The sequence below is a fragment of the Eucyclogobius newberryi genome, unplaced genomic scaffold (assembly GCF_026437365.1).
Source record: "Eucyclogobius newberryi isolate DKJ021-1_F unplaced genomic scaffold, fEucNew1.0.hap1 SCAF_6, whole genome shotgun sequence".
Taxonomy (NCBI): Eukaryota; Metazoa; Chordata; class Actinopteri; order Gobiiformes; family Gobiidae; genus Eucyclogobius; species Eucyclogobius newberryi.
Window position 1 is genome coordinate 18,894,983 of NW_027316278.1, and position 19,640 is coordinate 18,914,622.

At 39.2% G+C, this 19,640-nt stretch overlaps 3 protein-coding genes across 9 annotated transcripts; 2 read left to right on the top strand and 1 right to left on the bottom strand.

The window, feature by feature from the left end:
- Window positions 1–535: 535 nt before the first annotated feature.
- On the top strand, window positions 536–2,975 carry LOC140346376 (centromere protein H-like). The gene is made up of 9 exons (XM_072432398.1): window positions 536–747; window positions 823–878; window positions 975–1,020; window positions 1,094–1,162; window positions 1,250–1,306; window positions 1,374–1,437; window positions 1,522–1,573; window positions 1,648–1,808; window positions 2,730–2,975. The coding sequence occupies exons 1-9, from the start codon at window positions 536–538 to the stop codon at window positions 2,820–2,822; spliced, it is 810 nt and encodes a 269-aa protein (XP_072288499.1). The 3' UTR covers window positions 2,823–2,975.
- On the top strand, window positions 2,967–5,536 carry dimt1l (DIM1 dimethyladenosine transferase 1-like (S. cerevisiae)). Its single transcript, XM_072432397.1, has 12 exons — window positions 2,967–3,152; window positions 3,848–3,921; window positions 3,996–4,082; window positions 4,157–4,218; window positions 4,293–4,386; window positions 4,459–4,508; window positions 4,586–4,709; window positions 4,790–4,882; window positions 4,966–5,030; window positions 5,105–5,168; window positions 5,237–5,343; window positions 5,434–5,536. Exons 1-12 carry the CDS (start codon window positions 3,095–3,097, stop codon window positions 5,474–5,476), a joined length of 921 nt encoding a protein of 306 aa, XP_072288498.1. The 5' UTR covers window positions 2,967–3,094; the 3' UTR covers window positions 5,477–5,536.
- A 259-nt stretch (window positions 5,537–5,795) lies between these two features.
- LOC140346374 (kinesin-like protein KIF2A) lies at window positions 5,796–19,041 on the bottom strand. Of its 7 annotated transcripts, none has more exons than XM_072432391.1 (22): window positions 18,844–19,041; window positions 15,014–15,108; window positions 14,644–14,766; window positions 14,187–14,241; window positions 13,991–14,116; window positions 13,478–13,522; window positions 11,892–11,992; window positions 11,728–11,823; window positions 11,596–11,650; window positions 10,985–11,147; window positions 10,818–10,908; window positions 9,806–9,869; window positions 9,637–9,728; window positions 9,426–9,568; window positions 8,458–8,662; window positions 8,258–8,368; window positions 8,121–8,188; window positions 7,871–7,963; window positions 7,084–7,228; window positions 6,892–6,993; window positions 6,678–6,813; window positions 5,796–6,561 (listed from the first exon to the last, which is right to left on the bottom strand). In XM_072432391.1, the coding sequence occupies exons 1-22, from the start codon at window positions 18,902–18,904 to the stop codon at window positions 6,476–6,478; spliced, it is 2,256 nt and encodes a 751-aa protein (XP_072288492.1). In that variant the 5' UTR covers window positions 18,905–19,041; the 3' UTR covers window positions 5,796–6,475. The 7 variants fall into 7 exon arrangements, with proteins under 7 accessions (XP_072288492.1, XP_072288491.1, XP_072288494.1 ...); XM_072432390.1 differs by having other exon boundaries at window positions 7,838–7,963; XM_072432393.1 differs by lacking the exon at window positions 13,478–13,522.
- Between the last annotated feature and the right edge of the window lie 599 nt (window positions 19,042–19,640).

The window sequence follows — 19,640 nt, forward strand, 5'->3', positions numbered from 1 at the left end:
ATTATTTAAAACTCCTTTTCTCGCTCGTGGCAATAGAGGTCGCACCATGGTGATACATGACACAACCACACGAGGGAGACACTTCCCTTTTGCACGGAAGCAGCCTACGTCACGTCCTGGCGGGCTTTGGTTCTTAACCGGATGTAAACAAAATTACTTTTAAACGGTTTGGTTGTTAAGCCTCAGTGTAAGTGACTAACATCTTTATGTATATAGTTTAGCGAATTCTGTTGCTGTTTTCACAAATGTTTAGGGTTATTCTATTTATTTTACGTCTCCTGGAGCCTCTTGTTTTACGAGGTATTAGCTGCTATTTAATTTTAAATTGTTATGGTTCACTATAGCTACAGTCCTAATTTTCATCAAACGCATGGATTAGAATGGATACAACATTATATTTTTAACAATACAACAACACCATGGAACAAACCTGTATGAAAACCTATTGTGCAGTAATGTAAGCATGAGTTGAGAGAAAGAACATCAGTTTACACTCATGTAATTTCCTCTGTGTCCCGTGTGTCCACAGAGTGTGATGGACCAGTCTGAGGACCCGAGGATGGACCGGCCTGAGGACCCGCACCCGAGGATGGACCGGCCTGAGCACCCGAGGATGGACCGGCCTGAGCACCCGAGGATGGACCGGCCTGAGGACCTGACTCACTCGATGGAAACAGTGGCCTTAAACGATAAGCCTGTTTCTGAAACTTGTACAGAGAGAGAAACATCCCCCATGGACATGCTCAGGTTCATGTATAGATAACGATATGTCTGGTTCTAAGAAATTATTTTCTAAATGTATGATTTCTAAAACATTTTTAGAATAAATGAACAGATGTTTAACCAATGTTTTGAGATGGAAGTGCACCTCCAAACAGGTAAATACTACCTTTTCTGCAGTTTTTCACCCTTCAATTGAACTGGGAAAAATAAAGTTTTATAACATGACCTGTATTTTTTGGTACAAACAGCAGGACATCCTAAAACAACATGTAGCTCAACAGAAGCAGAGAGAGATTTGTAAGTATTTCACATTTTTAAAAATAATTTGTACAATAACATACAATAAGTGTTATTCTATGAATTATCCTAGGCTGGATTTTATGAGTGAGATTGAAAACGCCAAGACAAATTATTTCAACTGTACGTTAGCATTGCACAGGTACAGTACCAATTGCATCATCCCTTATATTATCTGTACTTGACCAAATTGCTGTAAAATCACAGAAACTCATTTTTCGTGATTCAGGATGCAAATGTGGCACGCTCTTGCAGAAAAACTTAAACAAAATGATGCAGAGGCAAAGTATGTTCCCAACCAATAATGACAAAAACCTTCAGTATTGCATTATTTTTAAAATGTTCTGTCTTAGTGAGCTGCAGAAAGTGAATGAACGTTGTATGGCACTATGTTCACAAACTAAACTGCTTCAACAAGTATGCTGCTTTTTTCTCATGTACTTTTACATTCATTCTTGTGTTTGTATGTAACAATAATGATAATTTTCTGTCTCTGTACAGGAATCAAGGGCACTTCAAGATGACATTTCAGAATTACAAAAGAAGAGACTAGGTAAACTATGCGGTTATTAATATTAGTTGTTGTGCCTGAAGTGTTTATTATTTGCAGTTTCACTTTTTGTGTAGAGTTGAAGCGTCTTACTCATGAGAAAATGAAGGTGTTGGAGGAGTTAAAGACAAAGAAAGAACATCCAGACTCCGAAAAATATAAAGCTGTGTTGGAGAAAGGTCAAGCAAACCTGGAAAAACACAAAAAGATGGCAATCATGACGCAAAACGTCCTGAGGGTAAGTAATGTGCAGAAAGTAACAAATCACAAATTCGCACAAATCATTAATACTACTTTTCAAATCCTCAAGCAGAAATTGTCAACATTATAGTTAATTATTATAGTTAGTTATTATTATTTAAAAGTGAATGATGATCTAAGAAGTACAATTTTTCCTACCAATTTATTTCTCAAAATGCTATTTCAAAAGGCCGTGGCTGCAGAGCCGCGGTGCGGTCAAATGGCCCAGCAGTTTCAGGAACCGCGGCAGTGCCATATAGCCTCATGGCTAACCCTAACCCTGACCCTAACCTTAACCCTAATCCTAACCTTAACCCGGCGCGGTCAAATAGCGCAGCAGTTTCAGGAGCCGCGGCACAAAATAACATGGCAGTTTCGGCCGCGCGCCGCGGCTCTGTAGATACTCCCATTTCAAAAAGAGAAAATTAGACTTTAGAAGATCAAACGGCATTTGCACTTTTTAATAAGATGTTTGTTAATTTGAGCATAGAGATGTCAATGTTTGGCATTAGATTATCTTGTAAAAGCAAGTCTACACTGTGCATGTTAATGACCAAATAAACATGATAAAGAGCTCTCAATAACAATATTCAGAAAATAATTTAACGCATCTGCATCTTTCTGCAACTGTTCCCTGTAAATGTCGGTTGAGGTTCAAAACGACACAAAAAGTGAATGGCTCTTTAAAAATGACCACAAAAGGACAGAAATAGCATTTTACCATCTAGTCTCTTTTTGAGGCCATTTTATAATAGTTTTTGAAACAAATTATATGCAAAATTGGAATACGGAGTATATCAACAACAACAATTGTGATATTATTATTATTATTATTATTATTATTATTATTATTATTATTATTATTATTATTATTTGAAGTATAATCGCCTCGACTGAGGATTGCATTTGTCTCTTCCAGTGTCTGCTTTTAGCCTGTAAGATCAACTGGATTGACGATCCAAAACTTCGTGACATTGCCATGACACTAGAAGAATTACCCATCTCTAACTGAGCAAAATCATGTTTGTTGTTTTATATGCTGTTTGTGATATTTAAATAAACAATAAAATAACAGTTTTTGTTTTCATTCATAACCGGTAGTAAACAACTCTAAAAGAAGAGTTCTGTGCTTATCAGCGCCGCTAGAGGGCCTCAGAGTTCAGGCTGTGCCTTCTGTGAGGAAGAAGAGCGGTCCCACGTGTGCCACACTTTTACACATTTATGTACAGTTTAGTTTAAGCGTACAATCTTCATCTCTGAAATTAGCTGCACAAAGAAATAAAGATGCCGAAGGTTAAAGCAGAGAAGAAAAGTCGTCAACACCAAGAGGTCAAAAACCAAGGTAAGTGTGTTTATGCTAAAGCTAGCCTTAGCACAACAGCCCAGTCAGCTGTGCAGAGGAAATCTAAACAATCACTTACAGATGCTTTATAGAACATTAAATAGACACATTTAAATGCCGTCATCAGGATGTTTAAAACTACTAAATCGAGACATAATGGAGGCCTTAACACCTTTTCAATGATAAACACCAGCTCTAAACAATGTTTTTTAAGACAAAAAATAAGCCACAATTTAGAAGCGCCAGGGTTTGCCATCTGACTTTGCGATAATGTATGTAACGTGTAAAAATAATATAAAAAACTAAGGATTTTGCCGTCTTGAATATGCGTCAAAAAATATCATAATCTAGTAAATTTCCAAATAATGTAAAGTACATATTTAAATGTCTTTTAAACTGACCTAGTATAATTTATATGTAGTGGAGAGGTTTTCCTTTGTAAATATGTATTCCATGGTGGTATTCTGTAATTATTCCCAATTTCTCACATTATGTTCTACTTCAGTTTGCCTCCATTGAACAATTTAAAATGTTATTTTAAACGTTTAAGGATGAATAGTATAAGGTAGTTATGCATTGACTTTCACATAACCAATGCTTAGGTAAACAATGCCTCAACACACTGACAACCTCCTCAACAAACATGGCAAGTCTTCCCTTGTTCTAGTGATATTACGTTTGTGTTTGCTTCACAGGGATCATGTTTAACACGGGCATTGGACAGCACATCCTCAAGAATCCTTTGGTTGTCAATGGCATCATAGAAAAGGTAATATAATATAAATATACTCAAGTGTTCTGAAATAATTTGTCTGCAATAGATGTTTGTGCTTTGGTGTTCAGGCCGCCCTTAGGCCAACAGACGTGGTCCTTGAGGTGGGACCAGGTACAGGAAACATGACTGTGAAACTGCTTGAAAAGGCTAAAAAGGCAAGATTTGAGATTTGAAGTCCCTGTTCTCTGGGTTCTTCTTTCTATCGTTTAATTTGTTTTGTTGTTTTAAGGTTGTGGCTTGTGAGTTGGATGGCAGATTGGTAGCTGAACTTCAGAAGAGAGTACAGTGCACGTGGGTGTCGGGACATTACAGCTACTATATCCCTTTAGTTTCACTCACACAACTCTGCTGTTTTCTTTTGTCAGGCCAATGCAAAGTAAACTTCAAATTCTAGTGGGTGATGTGCTGAAAACAGATCTTCCTTTCTTCGATATCTGTGTTGCAAATTTACCATACCAGGTAAAATGAAACACAAACGTGTCTTCAATTTGCACACAACAAATGTCACTGTAAAGCTATTTTATTTTGTAGATTTCATCACCATTTGTCTTCAAACTTTTGCTCCATCGGCCATTCTTTAGGTAAGAACTGAATAATTGGTTTGATAATATTTGATTTGACTGCCCCCAACAAAAGCCGACATTTCACTTTTTCCCAGATGTGCAGTGTTGATGTTTCAAAGAGAGTTTGCGATGCGTTTAGTGGCTCAACCGGGAGACAAGCTTTACTGTAGATTGTCCATCAACACGCAGCTGTTGGCTCGAGTTGACCATCTCATGAAGGTTTGTGTTTTGTTTCATTATTACTGCATATTGATTACATAAGAAAGGGTCTTGTTTAATGTTTAAACTTATTCTCACAGGTGGGGAAGAATAATTTCCGCCCTCCCCCTAAAGTGGAATCAAGTGTCGTCAGGATTGAACCCAAAAATCCTCCGCCCCCAGTAAACTTCCAGGTAGTTTTAGTTTGAAAATAATTTAAGTGTTTATTCTTTTTGTACCGTAGTATTGTATTTATTATTTTCAACCTCTTTTCAAGGAGTGGGACGGTTTGGTCAGAATAGCTTTTGTAAGAAAAAACAAAACGCTCAGCGCTGCATTCAAGTGAGTAGCTGTCAAAAGCAATACGTTCATTCCCAACTTTTTTATGAAGATTATCATAAAAACTGTTTTATCAGGTCTACAGCAGTGGAGCAGCTGCTTGAAAAAAACTACAGAATTCATTGTTCTGTGCACAATGTGGTAAGTACAGTCTACTATGAACATAATACTTGACAGAAGACATTCTAAATAGAGTTGACCTTTTCCAGCCTGTACCAGCCGGCTTCAGCATTAGTAAGAAGATCGAAAGTGTTTTACAAGAGGCAAAGTTCAATGAAAAGAGAGCTAGGTCCATGGACATTGATGATTTCATGATGTGAGTAATGGTATATTGTCTAAATAACATGTTATGGCATTTTTGTCCAGACAAAACCTGTATTGTGTTTTTGATTTATTTCCCCCGCAGACTACTTCATGCTTTCAATTCGGCGGGGATCCACTTCTCCTAGAAAAAGGACTTTGTCATATGATGAAATAAACATTGAAACAAGTTGTTTGTTGGAAGAAGAGCAACACTGATATTGAGGACTATCAGACAAAGTCTGTAATTGAAAATGTAAATTGTTCATCTTTATAAATGACTATTTAAATAAATTCCATAATACATTTTCAAATTAAATCTCTGCTTCTCTCATTGCAACACTTCAACAAATCATTTTAGATTGAACTTGGAAACTTGCCCTGAGACTCTTTCCATGGACAGTAATCGCATTGATGAGTTGAAGATAATACAAATGGCACATTTTAGTTCTCGTCATGCGCGTGATGTGACATGTGAAGCAAAACATTTTTATTCTATAATTACATCTGGTGCAAACAGACACTGGACCTCTAGTGGGTCACAGTTCTATTCACAAAATGGAGGGATTTTAACATTTGGGTCATTTATGACAGTTGCAGTTAATGTGACAGGGCACAAGTTGAAGCAAACTACATGTAGAAATCTCAAAAGAAGCACAATGTGGCGCCACATAGCTCAGATATGCTCAGAACAGAAGGGAATAAAAGGTTTATGAGGCTGACAAATGTGAGGATAATTTGCATACGGCCAACACAAACGGATGTTAAACCAAATGCTACTGTACAGTTGAAGTGAAGGCCTAAAGCACAGTGTGTTCAGACTCCATCACTGTGCAAACATGTTGACAAGAGCAACTAGAAACCAACAACTGGCTTTGAGAAGGAAAACAAAGAACATTTAATAAAAAGATACAAGTATAAAAGAAAAATAATTTATGTAAAAGGTCGGGTAAACTAAATTCTTCATTAAAAAAAAAAAAAAAAAGATACCCCTTTCCTCCCTTTGACTAGTGAACAACCAGCCAGATCTTTAGGAACAGGGTTTTAAGAATTGGATCTCTTGTCTGAATACTTCTTATCATCGATGTTAGTGGCAGTCCAATTTGTGCCAATCAACTAGTGGTTAAGTTTTCATGTGACTTGTGTCTCTAAAGAGCTCGTGGCCTCTTGGGGTTGATCTGCTGACTAGCTTGCTCTTCCTCCTGAAGTGTAGAGCGGAATGACTTCACTTTGTCTGAGGACGGAAGAACGGAAACATGACAACCATTAAAAGGTTATTAGTGGCTTTTAAACAACCTCTATGGATCTCGTAGTTGATGCTTACTGTAAGCGCTTTAAAACAAGTCTTACCTCTAAGCTCTGTGAGGATGTCTATCTTCTGGTCCAGGATCTGTTCGAGTTGAGTGGCATAAGACTCCACATCATAGTCCACCTCTTCTGTCATCTCTAGCAGCTCTTTCTCATCTTCCAGCCATCGGATAGACTCCTGCACACAAAGGACACAATGTGAATCGTTCAATCCAACAGCTTTAGGCAGGAGCAGAGATGTTTGATAAAGATTTACCTGAAAAACAGCACGATGGTCTTCAAGAACCTGCTCCTCCATCTCCACCAACTGAGACACAGCCTCGTGGAACGTGAAGAGCTGAGGGGACACCTCCTCCTCCTGGAAGACGAAACATATTTCAACTATTGCAGGAGAAGTTTAGACTCACCGTTAACTTTAACATTTAGATCCGCTGAATATTCCACGTACATTCTGTTCACAGAGCAGCTTGAGGTCATCCCTCTGAGGAGAGATGCCCATCCAGTCCTCATCCAGGTCCAGCTGATTAACAGTGTTAATGTTGGGCCGACCCCCCTCGATCACCTGGTTAGGGTCCACGGTGAGCTCCTTCACCCTGCAGAGACATAAACCACGTGTTCGAGAGGCAGAAGAGAACGTACTGGCAAACATACATGGGTGGCCGTATAATGGTGGCAGTGACATGCATGGAAAAGATGATTGGATACTCTTTGGTACACGTCCAACACCTGGCAGTTGTCCATTCAAAAATACTCTTTTTAAAAACTTTGATATTGGATATTGGAACTATTCTGACCTCGATGTTCTTCACAGCATTGACAGGAATGCTAGTGAAGGACCTGAGTCTAGTTTAGTAAACCTGAGTCTAGGGCAGGTTTCGGTGCAAGTACGAGTCTAGCCCCTCAGGCCAGTACTTTCAGAAAAGATGGGATTCAAAATATCTTGACTACATTTGAAACCTTTGATTCCGTTATGCCTTTTCCTTTCACTCAAACAGCAAAGTCTGAATGATGATTTAGTAATTTCACCTGCAACTGCAAGAGACGTCGAGTGTTTAGCCAAAGGAAATGCGTAAAAGCAGGAGATCATGCAGAGTGACGTGTGTTTATGGAGGCGTGGGATGAAATGATAATACTGTAGACCAGGGGGCAGCACATGCACTGTGGGGGGCATGAGTGAGTTAGTGTTTTAGGAAGAGCTTGACCTGCTGGGAGATACAGCAGCAAAGTCATCATACTCATAGGTATTGGTTGGTGAGAGGTCAGGACGGTTCCCCTGCCCGCCCTGGGAGAAGGGGATGTCCGATGGACTAATGCCAAACTCTTTGACTCTAAACCGCAGCAACGACAAAATCAGTGCACAGAAGAGAAAAGGACAAGATAGAGAGGAAAGAGTCAAAACTACAGCCTACAGAGAAGTAACATCCAGACACTTATTAACCCTCTACAACAAATGACAAATAAATATCATTCAAAACCGCTCATCACCTGTTGGCATAACGTAGTGTGTTCAAAGTGTTCTCACAGGAAGTCATGCCAGGAGAGATGGTGGCGATCTGTGCACAAAATGTTCACTCATTACAACACACATTTGTCCAAATCAGAGGAGGTGTTTAAGCACTGACCATGCACGTGCGCGAATTCTCCCCAATGAATGAGTCACGGAGAACCTGGGTGAGTTTACTGGCTCTAAAGGGAGTGTGGGGTTTGTTACGACCCAGAGCGCGGATACATTCCTGAAAAACACAAACAAATGTGGAAATATTAGCACTTCAACACAAATAATATGTGTCTTGTTCTCATTCCAGTAAGTAGTCACATCCACCTTTAAAGCGAGCAGGCTTTTGTTGATTTCCGCCCCCTCCAAGCGTGTCTGGCGGTCAGCGCTGGACGTGTCTGCGCCTCGCTCATTTCCTGCCAGATCAATGAGCGAGAACTTTCCGTGCATTTTCCCCTTTTTCCTGAGAATGATCTGGAACACGGCGTGGCTGCGAGACGAGTGGGCATTGGCTGAAGTCTGCCCCGACGTTCTGAAGTCACAAAGAGACATTTCATTTTAGAAGAAGACATGCTGTGTTTGTTGTACTACGTAATAAAGTATAACATTAAGGTTCTTAGTTTTACCATTTTTCATTTTAAACTGCAATATCAATCTACAACGAGACCAATTACTTCCTGTTCAAAATTCAGAAATTATAGGCATTTTATTGTGGCATTTCACTGTATGCTGTTCTTTTTTGTAAAATGGACACTCTACATTTAAAATACAACTCTGAATAAGCAAGTGTCGAGGGTAAACCAGTGGTGGACAGAGGACGACAAATTTAGCTATCACTCAAGTAAAAGTCACGTGGATAAAAATGTACTAAATTATATTAAGCATACTCTGAGTACTAGTTACCCGTTATGCTTTTAAGTACATTCTAGATGCATTTTGGATCAATATTTGATTGAAAAAAAATTAAATAGTTTGAACTGAATTTAGTATTTTTAAACAACAATTTGAATATTCTTCGAGCTTTGTCGAATCACAGCAGGTGATGCAGTGTGTTGAGTGTTTGTGTGGAAAGAAGCAGCTACAACAGTGAGATTGTGAGAAAGTGGTATTAGTAACATTTAAAAAAAGCGTCGAGTACAGCACAAGTACACGTTTAAAAATCTAGTTAAAGAAAAGTACAATTACTCATAAACTTGTAAGTAATGTGAGTATTTGTGACGAGTTACTTAAAACTGATATAAAATGACGTCACATGAAACTTGACCTGATCATTTGTGGACTTGTAAGCGACTTACCTACAGCTGTTGCCCACTTCTATAAGTTTCAGGACGTCTTCAGTGCATTTCACTTCTTTCTCCTGAAGACCGACCACTTGCACTTGCTGCTTGCCGTCCTCGAGCACCCTTAACTTGGTTTTACGGTTCAGCAGGTCAAACACCTAGAAGCGGACAGCGCAGTGAGTATCGGCTCGATCTTAAAACATGAGCGAGGAAACACTTTGCATACTTTCCCACTGTAGATTTCAAAGAACGTGGAATAAACTTGTAAATCTAACTTCTTGTAGTTGGGTTTCTTCAACATGAGAAATACGTCCCGAGCTGCGGCGAGTTAGGATGATTATGTGAGACCCGTCTTATGACATATTAACATCCTCAAAGCATCAAAGTGAACATACCGGCAAGCGCGTAGATTCCTTTAGAACAGTCTTGATTTTTACCAGAAAAGTCTCCACCCATAGTCTGCAAAAGAAGGAGAAACATTTTAATCCAGCAGCCAGAGGAAAGTGAACCTTTGAGTGAGTCATGAGAAACCAAAATTCTAAAAAGGAAAATCACAATGAGATCTAAAATATTACTGACATTTTGTCCCTTCAGATCTATAATGTTGTGTGTGCGAGGGCAGTTCTATAAAGTGTTGACCACCTGTACACATTTACAGGGGATACATTTATTTGGCATGTGGGAGGAAAGAACACAAGGAAGGTCTAAAACTGAGAAAATTCATCTTTTTGAAATGTCATAAGTGGGTATTTTGTGAAGTGGTCGTTTGCAAACAGAACTTTAAAATTCTGAAAATGTTTAATTCATTAAGAATTAAAAAGTCTCGACCCAACATGCCAAAAAGACACTTATGTTCCAGTGGTCAAACCATTTTAACCACACTATTTTAGAAAATACTCCAAACATTTTAAAAGTCAGATTTGTTGGACTAAAACATGTTCATTTATGTGCATCGTCCAATACTAAATAAAATACACATACATTTAATTTATTAAGCATTACCTGTGTATGATAAAAACACAGATTTTAAATAACCGTTAAACATTGAAACATTAGATCTGGTTCATCTAATGTAATGTCCATATAAAATCAATAAATAAAATAAATGTATTTAGTAAGCAAGTTACCAGCCATTTTACTTTTGCAAATCTTATTGAAAGTAAGATTCAAATGAATGCGATTGGTCAGTTTAAATATAGTCTACGTTCCGATTGGCTCAGACAAATAGAACTGTGGAACAAGTGAATTTTTTGCTCATGAAATCCACAAAATTGCATCAAATATTCAAATATAATATACAGAAGTGACCCAGGAACAATAATGTATGAATAACTATATTTTGATAAACACGTCACAAACAACTTTATAATTCTGAAATGACTTTATAATTGAAACCAAATGCCTCACATGTGTTTTCCCACTGCCGGTCTGCCCATAGGCGAAGCACGTGGCCATTCCCCTCTCAAAAATAGTCTCTACCAAGGGTCTGGCAGTGAACCTGTGGGTAAAAACATACAGAGACTCAGATGAGCAGCAACTCGCCAAAACTCTGTAAACACTTATCAAAAACAGACCTGTAGACCATCTCATTGGTGGAGCCATCGTCAAAGGCGTAGTCAAAGCGAAACGTTTGGTTTTCCAGGTAGCGGGTCAGGTCCACTTTCTGTTTGGGCTCGTGCACCATCACCACGTCTTTACTGGGAATGGTGATCACGTCCAAATCCTTCATGGAAAGCTCTGAATAACGACAGAACAAGCACATGACGACATAATCCTAGAGCTGGGCGATATGCCAAAACATTTATTTCACCGTTTTCTTCTCCAAATCACACGTTTTGCTAAATTAGAATATGTAGTGCATCGGCAGTATACTAAAAATTTGCTAAAGTAAAAGGAAAAAAAGGAGAAGAGTAACGCAATAGTTCTGCACTTTTGAGTTCATGTTATGGTCCATTTACGTTTTGTGCGACACTTGAACCTAAACCAAGACGTTTAAACACACAATTTGCACATTTAAAACAAAAATACTGATTTGCGATGTGTCGATTTGACCAAAATGGCAGATTGTGACAGGAATGAGATCACGATTACATTGTTACCACCACATTGCCCAGCTCTACATAACCCTTTCTTCAAACAGACTTAAAAGACAACTCGAGTGTGATTTTAACCATGTATATTTTACCTTTTTTGTTCAGTGGACGCTTCCTCACACAAACGCAGATCCTGTGCTCCTCGATCTGTGCGGCGGATAACGCACAGTTAACATTTACAGTGTCCGCTATGGCAAAAGAAGACGCGTTTCAAAAGTACAAACCAGATCTGCCGTTGTCAGTGGTCGGTAGTCTAAACTGGCTCGGAAGTCTCGGATCATGTACAAAATCTCAAAGTTGGGAATGGTTGTGTCCACTTCCTGAGAAAAGGGAAATGTATAATGTGACAATGTATTCCCTGGCTGTACTTTGAGCGTGAAGCGTGTACCTGCGCCCGCTTCTCCCGCAGCTCCTGTTGCTGAAGTCGCCGTCTCTCCCTCTTCTCTTGTAGTTTCTCCACCTCCTTCACGCAATTGGACTTTCTCCGTGCTGCCGCGAGAGAAAAGACAACCCAAATCGTCAAATCGTCTGTTCGATCATCAGTTTGTGACGAGTTTGTGATCAGGCCGGTCATTTCATTTGAATTGCGATTACATTTTTGCGCCGATCAATTACAGAAAAGGTTGTGATCGAGAAAGACCTACAGTGATTGCCCCCTTTCCCCAAAAAACACTCACTTAATCCACACTAAGCATGTCATTATTAATCGGTTAATCGATAATCATAATTATTCACGTCTCAATATAATCGTAAGAACTGACCTAAATAATAATCATGACTGTTGTAGAGGCAAAATTAAGTGTTTTTGTTCAATATGGCCCAATAGAAAATGTATAGAACTTTTTTTGTGTGGTCAGATTTAACTTTATTTTGTCCATCAGAAAGTATCATAAAGCTGGTCATAAGATTGAGGAATAGTATTAGTACAAAATAGTATCTATTTCACTGTCAGTGATGATCATGAAAAAACATTAAATTGTGATGTTTGGTCTCATAATAATCATAAGACTAAAATTTGACATTGTGACATTAAATTTTTACCACAAACCATTACAAATAAATGATAATGTTTACTGCCTGTACAATAAAAAATAAAAGTGTAAAAGATTATCACGATTATCACCCAAAAGTTGTGATTTAATTTTAATTCCATAATTGAGCAGCTCATCGACTGACTTTGTTACACAACTCAACTGAGACTTAGGACAAATCTAACAAAGCCAAACTAATCCAGCAAAGGCAGATGAGCAGCTGGTACACAGTTTCTCCTCTCGAACACAAGCGGCTCTCACTACATGACCACAAAAGAGCTTTCACACACTAGACTGCATTGTTTCCTCCTTCTGCACCCTCCAACCGCTCAAGAGGAGCTTTAACACGATGCATTTGTCATTACCAAGATTAGATTTAGATCCACAAGACTTGCAAATATTAGTCCCCAGATTTAAATTAAAAGCCGTAATGCTCCCCAAACGACAGTGTGTTAATTTTGGTCATAGTTCCAGCTTCACGTTTGCTGGAGAATGTGAAAATGAAAGCCCAATACTGGCTCCAATTCTTGGGAGCCCAGACTAAACAGAGAACAGAATAAATAATCTGTGTTAATCTGGGAGGAGATGAGCTGGGTCAGCCCCGGGACAATGAGGGGTTTGGTGGTTTTAACGTGGTCCAACTGGTGGAGAGCAACGATGAGCAAAGTGGAAGCTGAATATGTGACTGTGACGGACTGAGCCGAGGAACGATGCCAAAGGCTTTTTCCACAGCGGTGACTCGGCAGTCTCCGAGAGGGATAAGACCGAGGCCAAAGACCAGAAGGAAAAATTAACATTTAGATCGGCTCAACAGACTGTGCTTCACCACCAGCGCCCCACGTTAGTTTGGGTAGACAATTATGTCACTGGTCACATTCTAACACTGCATTAAGTTCTACGATCAGAAGAGAAAAATCACGAGAAACATGTAGGCGATACATACAAAGTTGGCAAGACTCCTTTCTGGAGATAGGTTGATGTGAGCTTTCTGTGACAAAGATGTGGTTAATGTACAACAAACTTTGAACAGGCATGAATTTTATTTAGATATAGAACCTTTAAAATACTATGTCATTCCTGAATTGAGTCGACTGGAGGCAAAACGAAGTAAACCATAAAACATATTCAATGATTAGCCACCATCAGACCATCAACAAAAATGTAGAATTTCCTGCATAGAAATTTAAGTTAAAGTTAAATAAATAAATACAATAGCAAATGTCCTTATACCAGGCTCTGATATCACTCACATGTGAGTGATATTTGACAAAACCATATTAGATGATATTCTGAGGTTAATCCCAGTATTTTCACTGAAATCATATTGTGTTCTACTTTTGCTTCCAGTTGTCTCCAGTCGGAATTTTGTTTTTGTTTACCCACTTTTAAAGGGCTAATATGCTTTGTACACATCGGTATATGAGAGTAACATGAATAACCTGTACAATGGTATTACCGTTCTGTAGCTGCTGTTGAGTCTGCGCTTGAGTGAGTTGAGCCGGCTGCTGAGGAGGCGGCGGCGGCGCTGGTTCAGGCTGCGGAGGCGGCTGAGGCTGCAGAGGCCGGCCCCGGGTCGGAAGCACTAACGACACAAACAAGGTCAAAATGTACACGTAAAGGTTTTCTCTGTCAAGCCAAGACACTTCACTCACCTCTGTTATCTCTGGACGGCGTCTCACTCTTACTAGGTGCTATTGTGCGTCGATTCTGTCAGAAGACAAGTTGTTAATATACTACATGGGTTTGTAGCCATTTCCAAAAAATAAAGAAAAAAATAAAGGCTTCTTGTAGTCCAAATAAGTCTATGTCATAATCCAAAAGAACAAGAGGAAAATGGAAACTCAATATAGTCCAAATGATTGAATCAATATTATAACAAAAATAATCCATAACAAATGCTGAACTCTGTAAAAAACAAGTTACCGGTAATTACATCAAACACTAATTCAATAGCCTTGTTTAGAAATGGCACAAAATATTCTGCAAAACAACAATGTGATATAATGATGTAATTAAAGTGACTAATATTGCGTATTTCATGTTCTATGGCAGCCACACATCATTTACATCCAGATAACTCCAGTAGAGTTGGGACGTTTGAGGACAAACCTTTGCGATTTTGCTCGACTTGACAGCTGTGGGTGTGGGTGGGGGAGGAGTTTCAGGACTGGGGGAGATCTCCTCCTCTGGTGCTACATCTGGATTAAGTGCAAATATGCTTTCCAAATCAATCTGTGTGGAAAATAAGAGGCAGCAGGCATGACATCATGTTTACAACACAAATATTAGTACAATTACTTTAAAGACTAGTGCAATTACAGTGCATGAGTTAAAGGCCACTCTGGGTCATAACTTAGCACATCAGCCGGCAGAACAAGAGGCTGATGTGAACAAGTGAAACATGCAGCCTGGTTGTATAATCTTCACGGCTCTTCTTCAAGATTTGAGAGAGTAACTAATAATAATAATAATGGTTCACCTCTTTCCCTTTTGTGTCTCCATTTTCGATCCACTCCACAGTGACGCTCTCATTGTCGTCGTTGAGCGACGTCACCATTGCTTGATGTATACGTCCTGTCAAAGGAAACGGAGATGTTAATATGGGGTCAGTGGTACAAGCAGCAAACAATAACTAGAGAAAATAAATATTGTCCAAATGAACAAAGCTCAGTGACGCAATGTTAATGCAAGTTCTCTCAATATTGCAGAGAAACAGACTGTTCTTAAATGCATTATTTAGAGACGCCAAGGGCCTGACGAGGATGTTCACAGGCTCTAAACATATTACAGACCTACAAACTAGAGGGGCTGTGATATTGCGCTAACATCTACAGTATATATAATTGTGGACTCTCAAAAGAAGCAAGCTCTTGACAAAGCAAACTGACAGCTGCTCTGGACTAGTGTCATAACAATACAACAATTTACTTGATTTTGATACTAGGAAAGCAGCTCAACACTTTCAGTCATAATATTTCATCATACTTTTGTTTTTATGATTTTTTGGGCCCGAATGCTTTATTAGACTGGAGAGGTAAGCGTGAAATGGGGGATGAAAGAGAAGGGAGGACATGCAGTAAATTGTCAGAGGCAAACACAAAATAATATTACTTTCTTGTTCTGTTACCATCTGGTCTTATCCTAGATCCGATAAAGCTCAAGATCATCATAAAAATGTTCAGGAAATGTCCAGTTTTGTCTTCTTCATGTGATTATTTCCAAGACTTTTGACTTTCTGGCAAACATTGTCAACCACATATTGTAGTGAAACCATGAAGTCTCCAGCCCCAAGACGAGGAGGAGAACAGAGGACATATAATCCTACACAAGGTGGTTTACAGTAGTCTCTTGGCAACAGTCATGGCAGCTGCATCACGACCGGCATGTGATCCTGCACGACACCCCTCTCAATGTGTCAAAGAAGTCCAGGGGGCAACACTACAGAACCAGTGAACAAAGGCGACCTAACAGACCATTTTTGTTACGAAAAGCTGATGGTGTACATTTGTGTTGTCTCTTGTATTAAGTTACAAGATTCCTCAAATGTAGCGCTGTAGTCGACTAAAGACAGGCCACGTCTAAAAAGTCATCCCAAAGTGCACCGTCAAGACCACAGGATCGCAGGAGATCACAGAATTATAAATATATCAGGGTTTGGGAAGAACATGTCATCTAATAGCGATTGTGACTAGATTTGCAATTTACGTCTTAATAATAGGATTTGGTTCAACGTTAGCATTTTTTTGCATCAGGAGAATTGACAAAAAGACTGACATGAGCTGACAATAAAACAAATAATAAAAAAACAGATCTAAACTACAGGCTTGGCAGTGATTATGACGAATAAGTGGATATTTTGTTGCTGAAACGATGGTACTTCAAAAATTGCAGCCGTTGCGATTTGCCAATTGCATCTATTAAAATTGTGAGATCGATCTTGCAGAAACCCCATAGAAAACGCATAATGACTAAAAGTAAAGCTGTAGTCATCTGTAAAAGACTTCAACTTGAATCACAATATGCCTTCTCTTTTCTGCTTCAAATTTAATCAAATACCAATAAAATATTTGGTCGACAAAGATACCAAATCAAATCAAACACTATCTATAAATCACACACAGTCACACAAATAATGGGCATTAGACCGATTAACTGACCAAGCGACTAAAGGCCTACAGCCCTTCTCTGGTGTGCGTAATTTAACTTTGCCTTGTGCAGAATGGGGCCTCTAACTCCACAGTAGTTTCCCTACAAATCAAATCAAATCAATTTATTTTTGTAAGGCCCAAAATCACAACAACAGTTGCCTCTGAGGGCCACAGGGAGAAATTAATCAACAATGTCTGTGGTGGCGATGAAGTCAGACAATGTCTGTGGTGGCGATGAAGTCAGACAATGTCTGTGGTGGCGAGGGACGATGTCACAGGGTCCTCTGTCCTTAGACTCTCCTTCTCGGCCAGGAAAAACTACAAAAAAAAAAACTACAAAAAAACCTCTTTGGGAAAAAAGCGTACAGCGACTGACCCGCTGATTGTTTGTAAATGAATGCACCGATTCTACTGTGTCCCACTTTACACTAAAACCAGGATGAATGACACTCCCAACAGCCAGTCTGGAGGATGTACAACGCATCTATCACAATTCACAAACGTGTGTTCTGAGCCACTTTTGAACAGCGGAGTACAGTCCACAACACACTGTACTGCACTGTACATCACGCTGGAGACAAAACCAGAGAAACAGACACAGTGAAATGCACAACACAATGAGCGGTTTCTGTGGCAATTATTATGGAAGCTCAGTGTGACAGATGGGATGGTGGATGTGGATAATGGCATGGATCTAGTTTGATTTTGCAGCCCCCCTCGAGAGGGCTCAAACCCTGAATTTGGTAGGAACGAGCTCTTCTGGGGATGTAATACAAGATGTGACATTTCACCCACAGGCTTATGGTCTCAAACAGATGCAAAGTCTTAAATACCATTGAGGCAGCTACGTCATGTGGATGGGACGATAACCGGTATTAAGGTATACCACGGTTTTAATCAACACCGTGATGATGATGAGCTTCTTTATTTCCCTGCTCCTCACAGCCTCAAGTTTATGCATAGATTATCATGTATGTAAATCTATCACGTCACAAATAATCTAACTAAGAGGGCTTAATCTGAAGTACATTTTAAACCATGTATGGCTGTCTTAGTGTGTATACACCTAATCACTGTAGACTTGGCTTCCAAAGGGTATAAAGTAATATTGATATGTATATTATTTTTATGGTCACATTTTGTGCAATTCTTGAATCTCAAACAAGACATTTATAGGCACAGTTCTGAATTCCTGAAGCATTGTGAAAATATTATCTAATTATCATATTTTGTCAACATTGCCTATCCCCATTTGTTTGTAAATATTAGTCAAGACTTACACAGCGGCACTAAACAGGGTGTATTCTAATATTTATGACTGAAACACACCCTTAACAGTTCATGTGTCATCATTTCATTCATTCATTGTGTTGTATTTCTGAAAATCCTTGTCAAGTGGGTGTAGCCTGATCATATAAAAGCTGCCATTCACTTGGGGAAAGAGTCACAGAACGAGTTTGCCTTACAAACTAAGTTTCTGAACTAACATGACTACAATAGCTGCAGGGAATGTGCTTTGATGTCAACTTCCTGTCATTAAACACAAAAACTGATAACTCATGAAAACCCGACATGGATCATATACAAATGCACAGGTATTAAATGGGCTTTGGAAAAAGTAAAATCTTTGTACTAAATAAACTAAACGTGTTAACACAGACAAAACAGTCTACATAAATTATTCAGAGGCGTCACAAATAGAGCCAAAGAACAAACATCTGTTGATTAACGTCAAGTGAATCCCTGTTAGCTTAGCCGCCGGTAATAATAATGTAATAATAAAGCCGGTGAAGCTAGCATTAGCCACACAGAGCTAACCTCCGGGCTACTCGTATTTGCTCTAAATGCTCGTGTTTGCCTCGTTGGTCATTTGATGTAAAATGTTATTGGACATGATGATAACTAATGCTAGGCCCAAATGTAATCAGCATATGAGGACAGACAGAGCAGACACATAACAAACTGTCATAGTTTAGCCACTGGTATGGTCCATTCAAAGGCCCTCCGCCCCGGGAGCCGCTTGTGTTCCGGGGGTTTCAGCAGTGTGGACGTAAATGTGACGCTGGGTGTGCAACAAGAACAACGGCCGCTATATCCAACAACAAAGATCCCAACAACTTGCTCCGAGCGATGGGAAAAAGGCGGAAAGACACAAACTTACCATCGCTGCGCTTAATCTCAACATATGTGCCGACGACTATCTTCCCGAAAGCCGACGCCATTCTACATTACTCAGAAATGTGCAAAAATGGGACGACACATTAATTTCCACCGGGTGCAGCCGCAGCTCGCCTTGGCACAGCTTTGGGCTGAGAAGAGGATGCAGCAGCAGCACACGGGCCATTACGTCATTACGCAGCGTCAAATCTGAACAACTTCCGGTCTGTATTTTATAAAAGCGTTTACTGCAGTCTGGCGGTAATGCAACAATTGGATGCCAACCGCCATAAAACAACAACAACAACAACATTAAGTTATATGTAAGGATGAATTATTTATAGCAAACTTATGACAAATATGATAGATTAACTTATTGCAGGTTAAAATGTGTAAACTGTTTGTTGTGTAGAATATGTGTTGTATTATTGTAAACAGCAGTTAGTTGAACCTACTAATTTAATATTTGTTGTAGCCTTCCTAATAATTCCACTTTTACACGAGTTTATTGAGGTCATTTTCAATGGTTGGGTGAATAAAATTGGATGGCTAAACGTTGCCACCTTGTGGCGTTATTGTGCAACGCTAATTTTCTAACTTCAAAGCAGAGCACATTAATGATCTTACGTCTGGCAGCCATCATTTATCACCTCTGGTAGGCTTTCTTGAGTTAACATGGGCATATTTTTACACTTGTACATTAAATTGTATACTGCAAGAACATTAAGGCAGTAGAAGTGGAAATCCATTTGCACCCCAAAGTCCAATTATGATAATTAGGCTAAGCTATTTGTGTTGTTA

Bases quoted from the DNA above. Each gene is read 5' to 3' on its own strand.
- LOC140346376 (XM_072432398.1), top strand. From the start codon at position 536: ATGGACCAGTCTGAGGACCCGAGGATGGACCGGCCTGAGGACCCGCAC. The intron at 748-822 runs GTTCATGTATAG...AAACATTTTTAG, and splicing joins TCCCCCATGGACATGCTCAG to AATAAATGAACAGATGTTTA. The intron at 1,021-1,093 runs GTAAGTATTTCA...GAATTATCCTAG, and splicing joins ACAGAAGCAGAGAGAGATTT to GCTGGATTTTATGAGTGAGA.
- dimt1l (XM_072432397.1), top strand. From the start codon at position 3,095: ATGCCGAAGGTTAAAGCAGAGAAGAAAAGTCGTCAACACCAAGAGGTC. The intron at 4,387-4,458 runs GTAAAATGAAAC...TTTATTTTGTAG, and splicing joins TTGCAAATTTACCATACCAG to ATTTCATCACCATTTGTCTT. The intron at 4,509-4,585 runs GTAAGAACTGAA...ACTTTTTCCCAG, and splicing joins CTCCATCGGCCATTCTTTAG to ATGTGCAGTGTTGATGTTTC.
- LOC140346374 (XM_072432390.1), bottom strand. From the start codon at position 18,904: ATGGCGTCGGCTTTCGGGAAGATAGTCGTCGGCACATATGTTGAGATT. The intron at 10,909-10,984 runs GTCTGTTTTTGA...TTTTACCCACAG, and splicing joins ACCAATGAGATGGTCTACAG to GTTCACTGCCAGACCCTTGG. The intron at 7,964-8,120 runs GTGATGAGCGGT...GCTGCGGTTTAG, and splicing joins ACACTACGTTATGCCAACAG to AGTCAAAGAGTTTGGCATTA.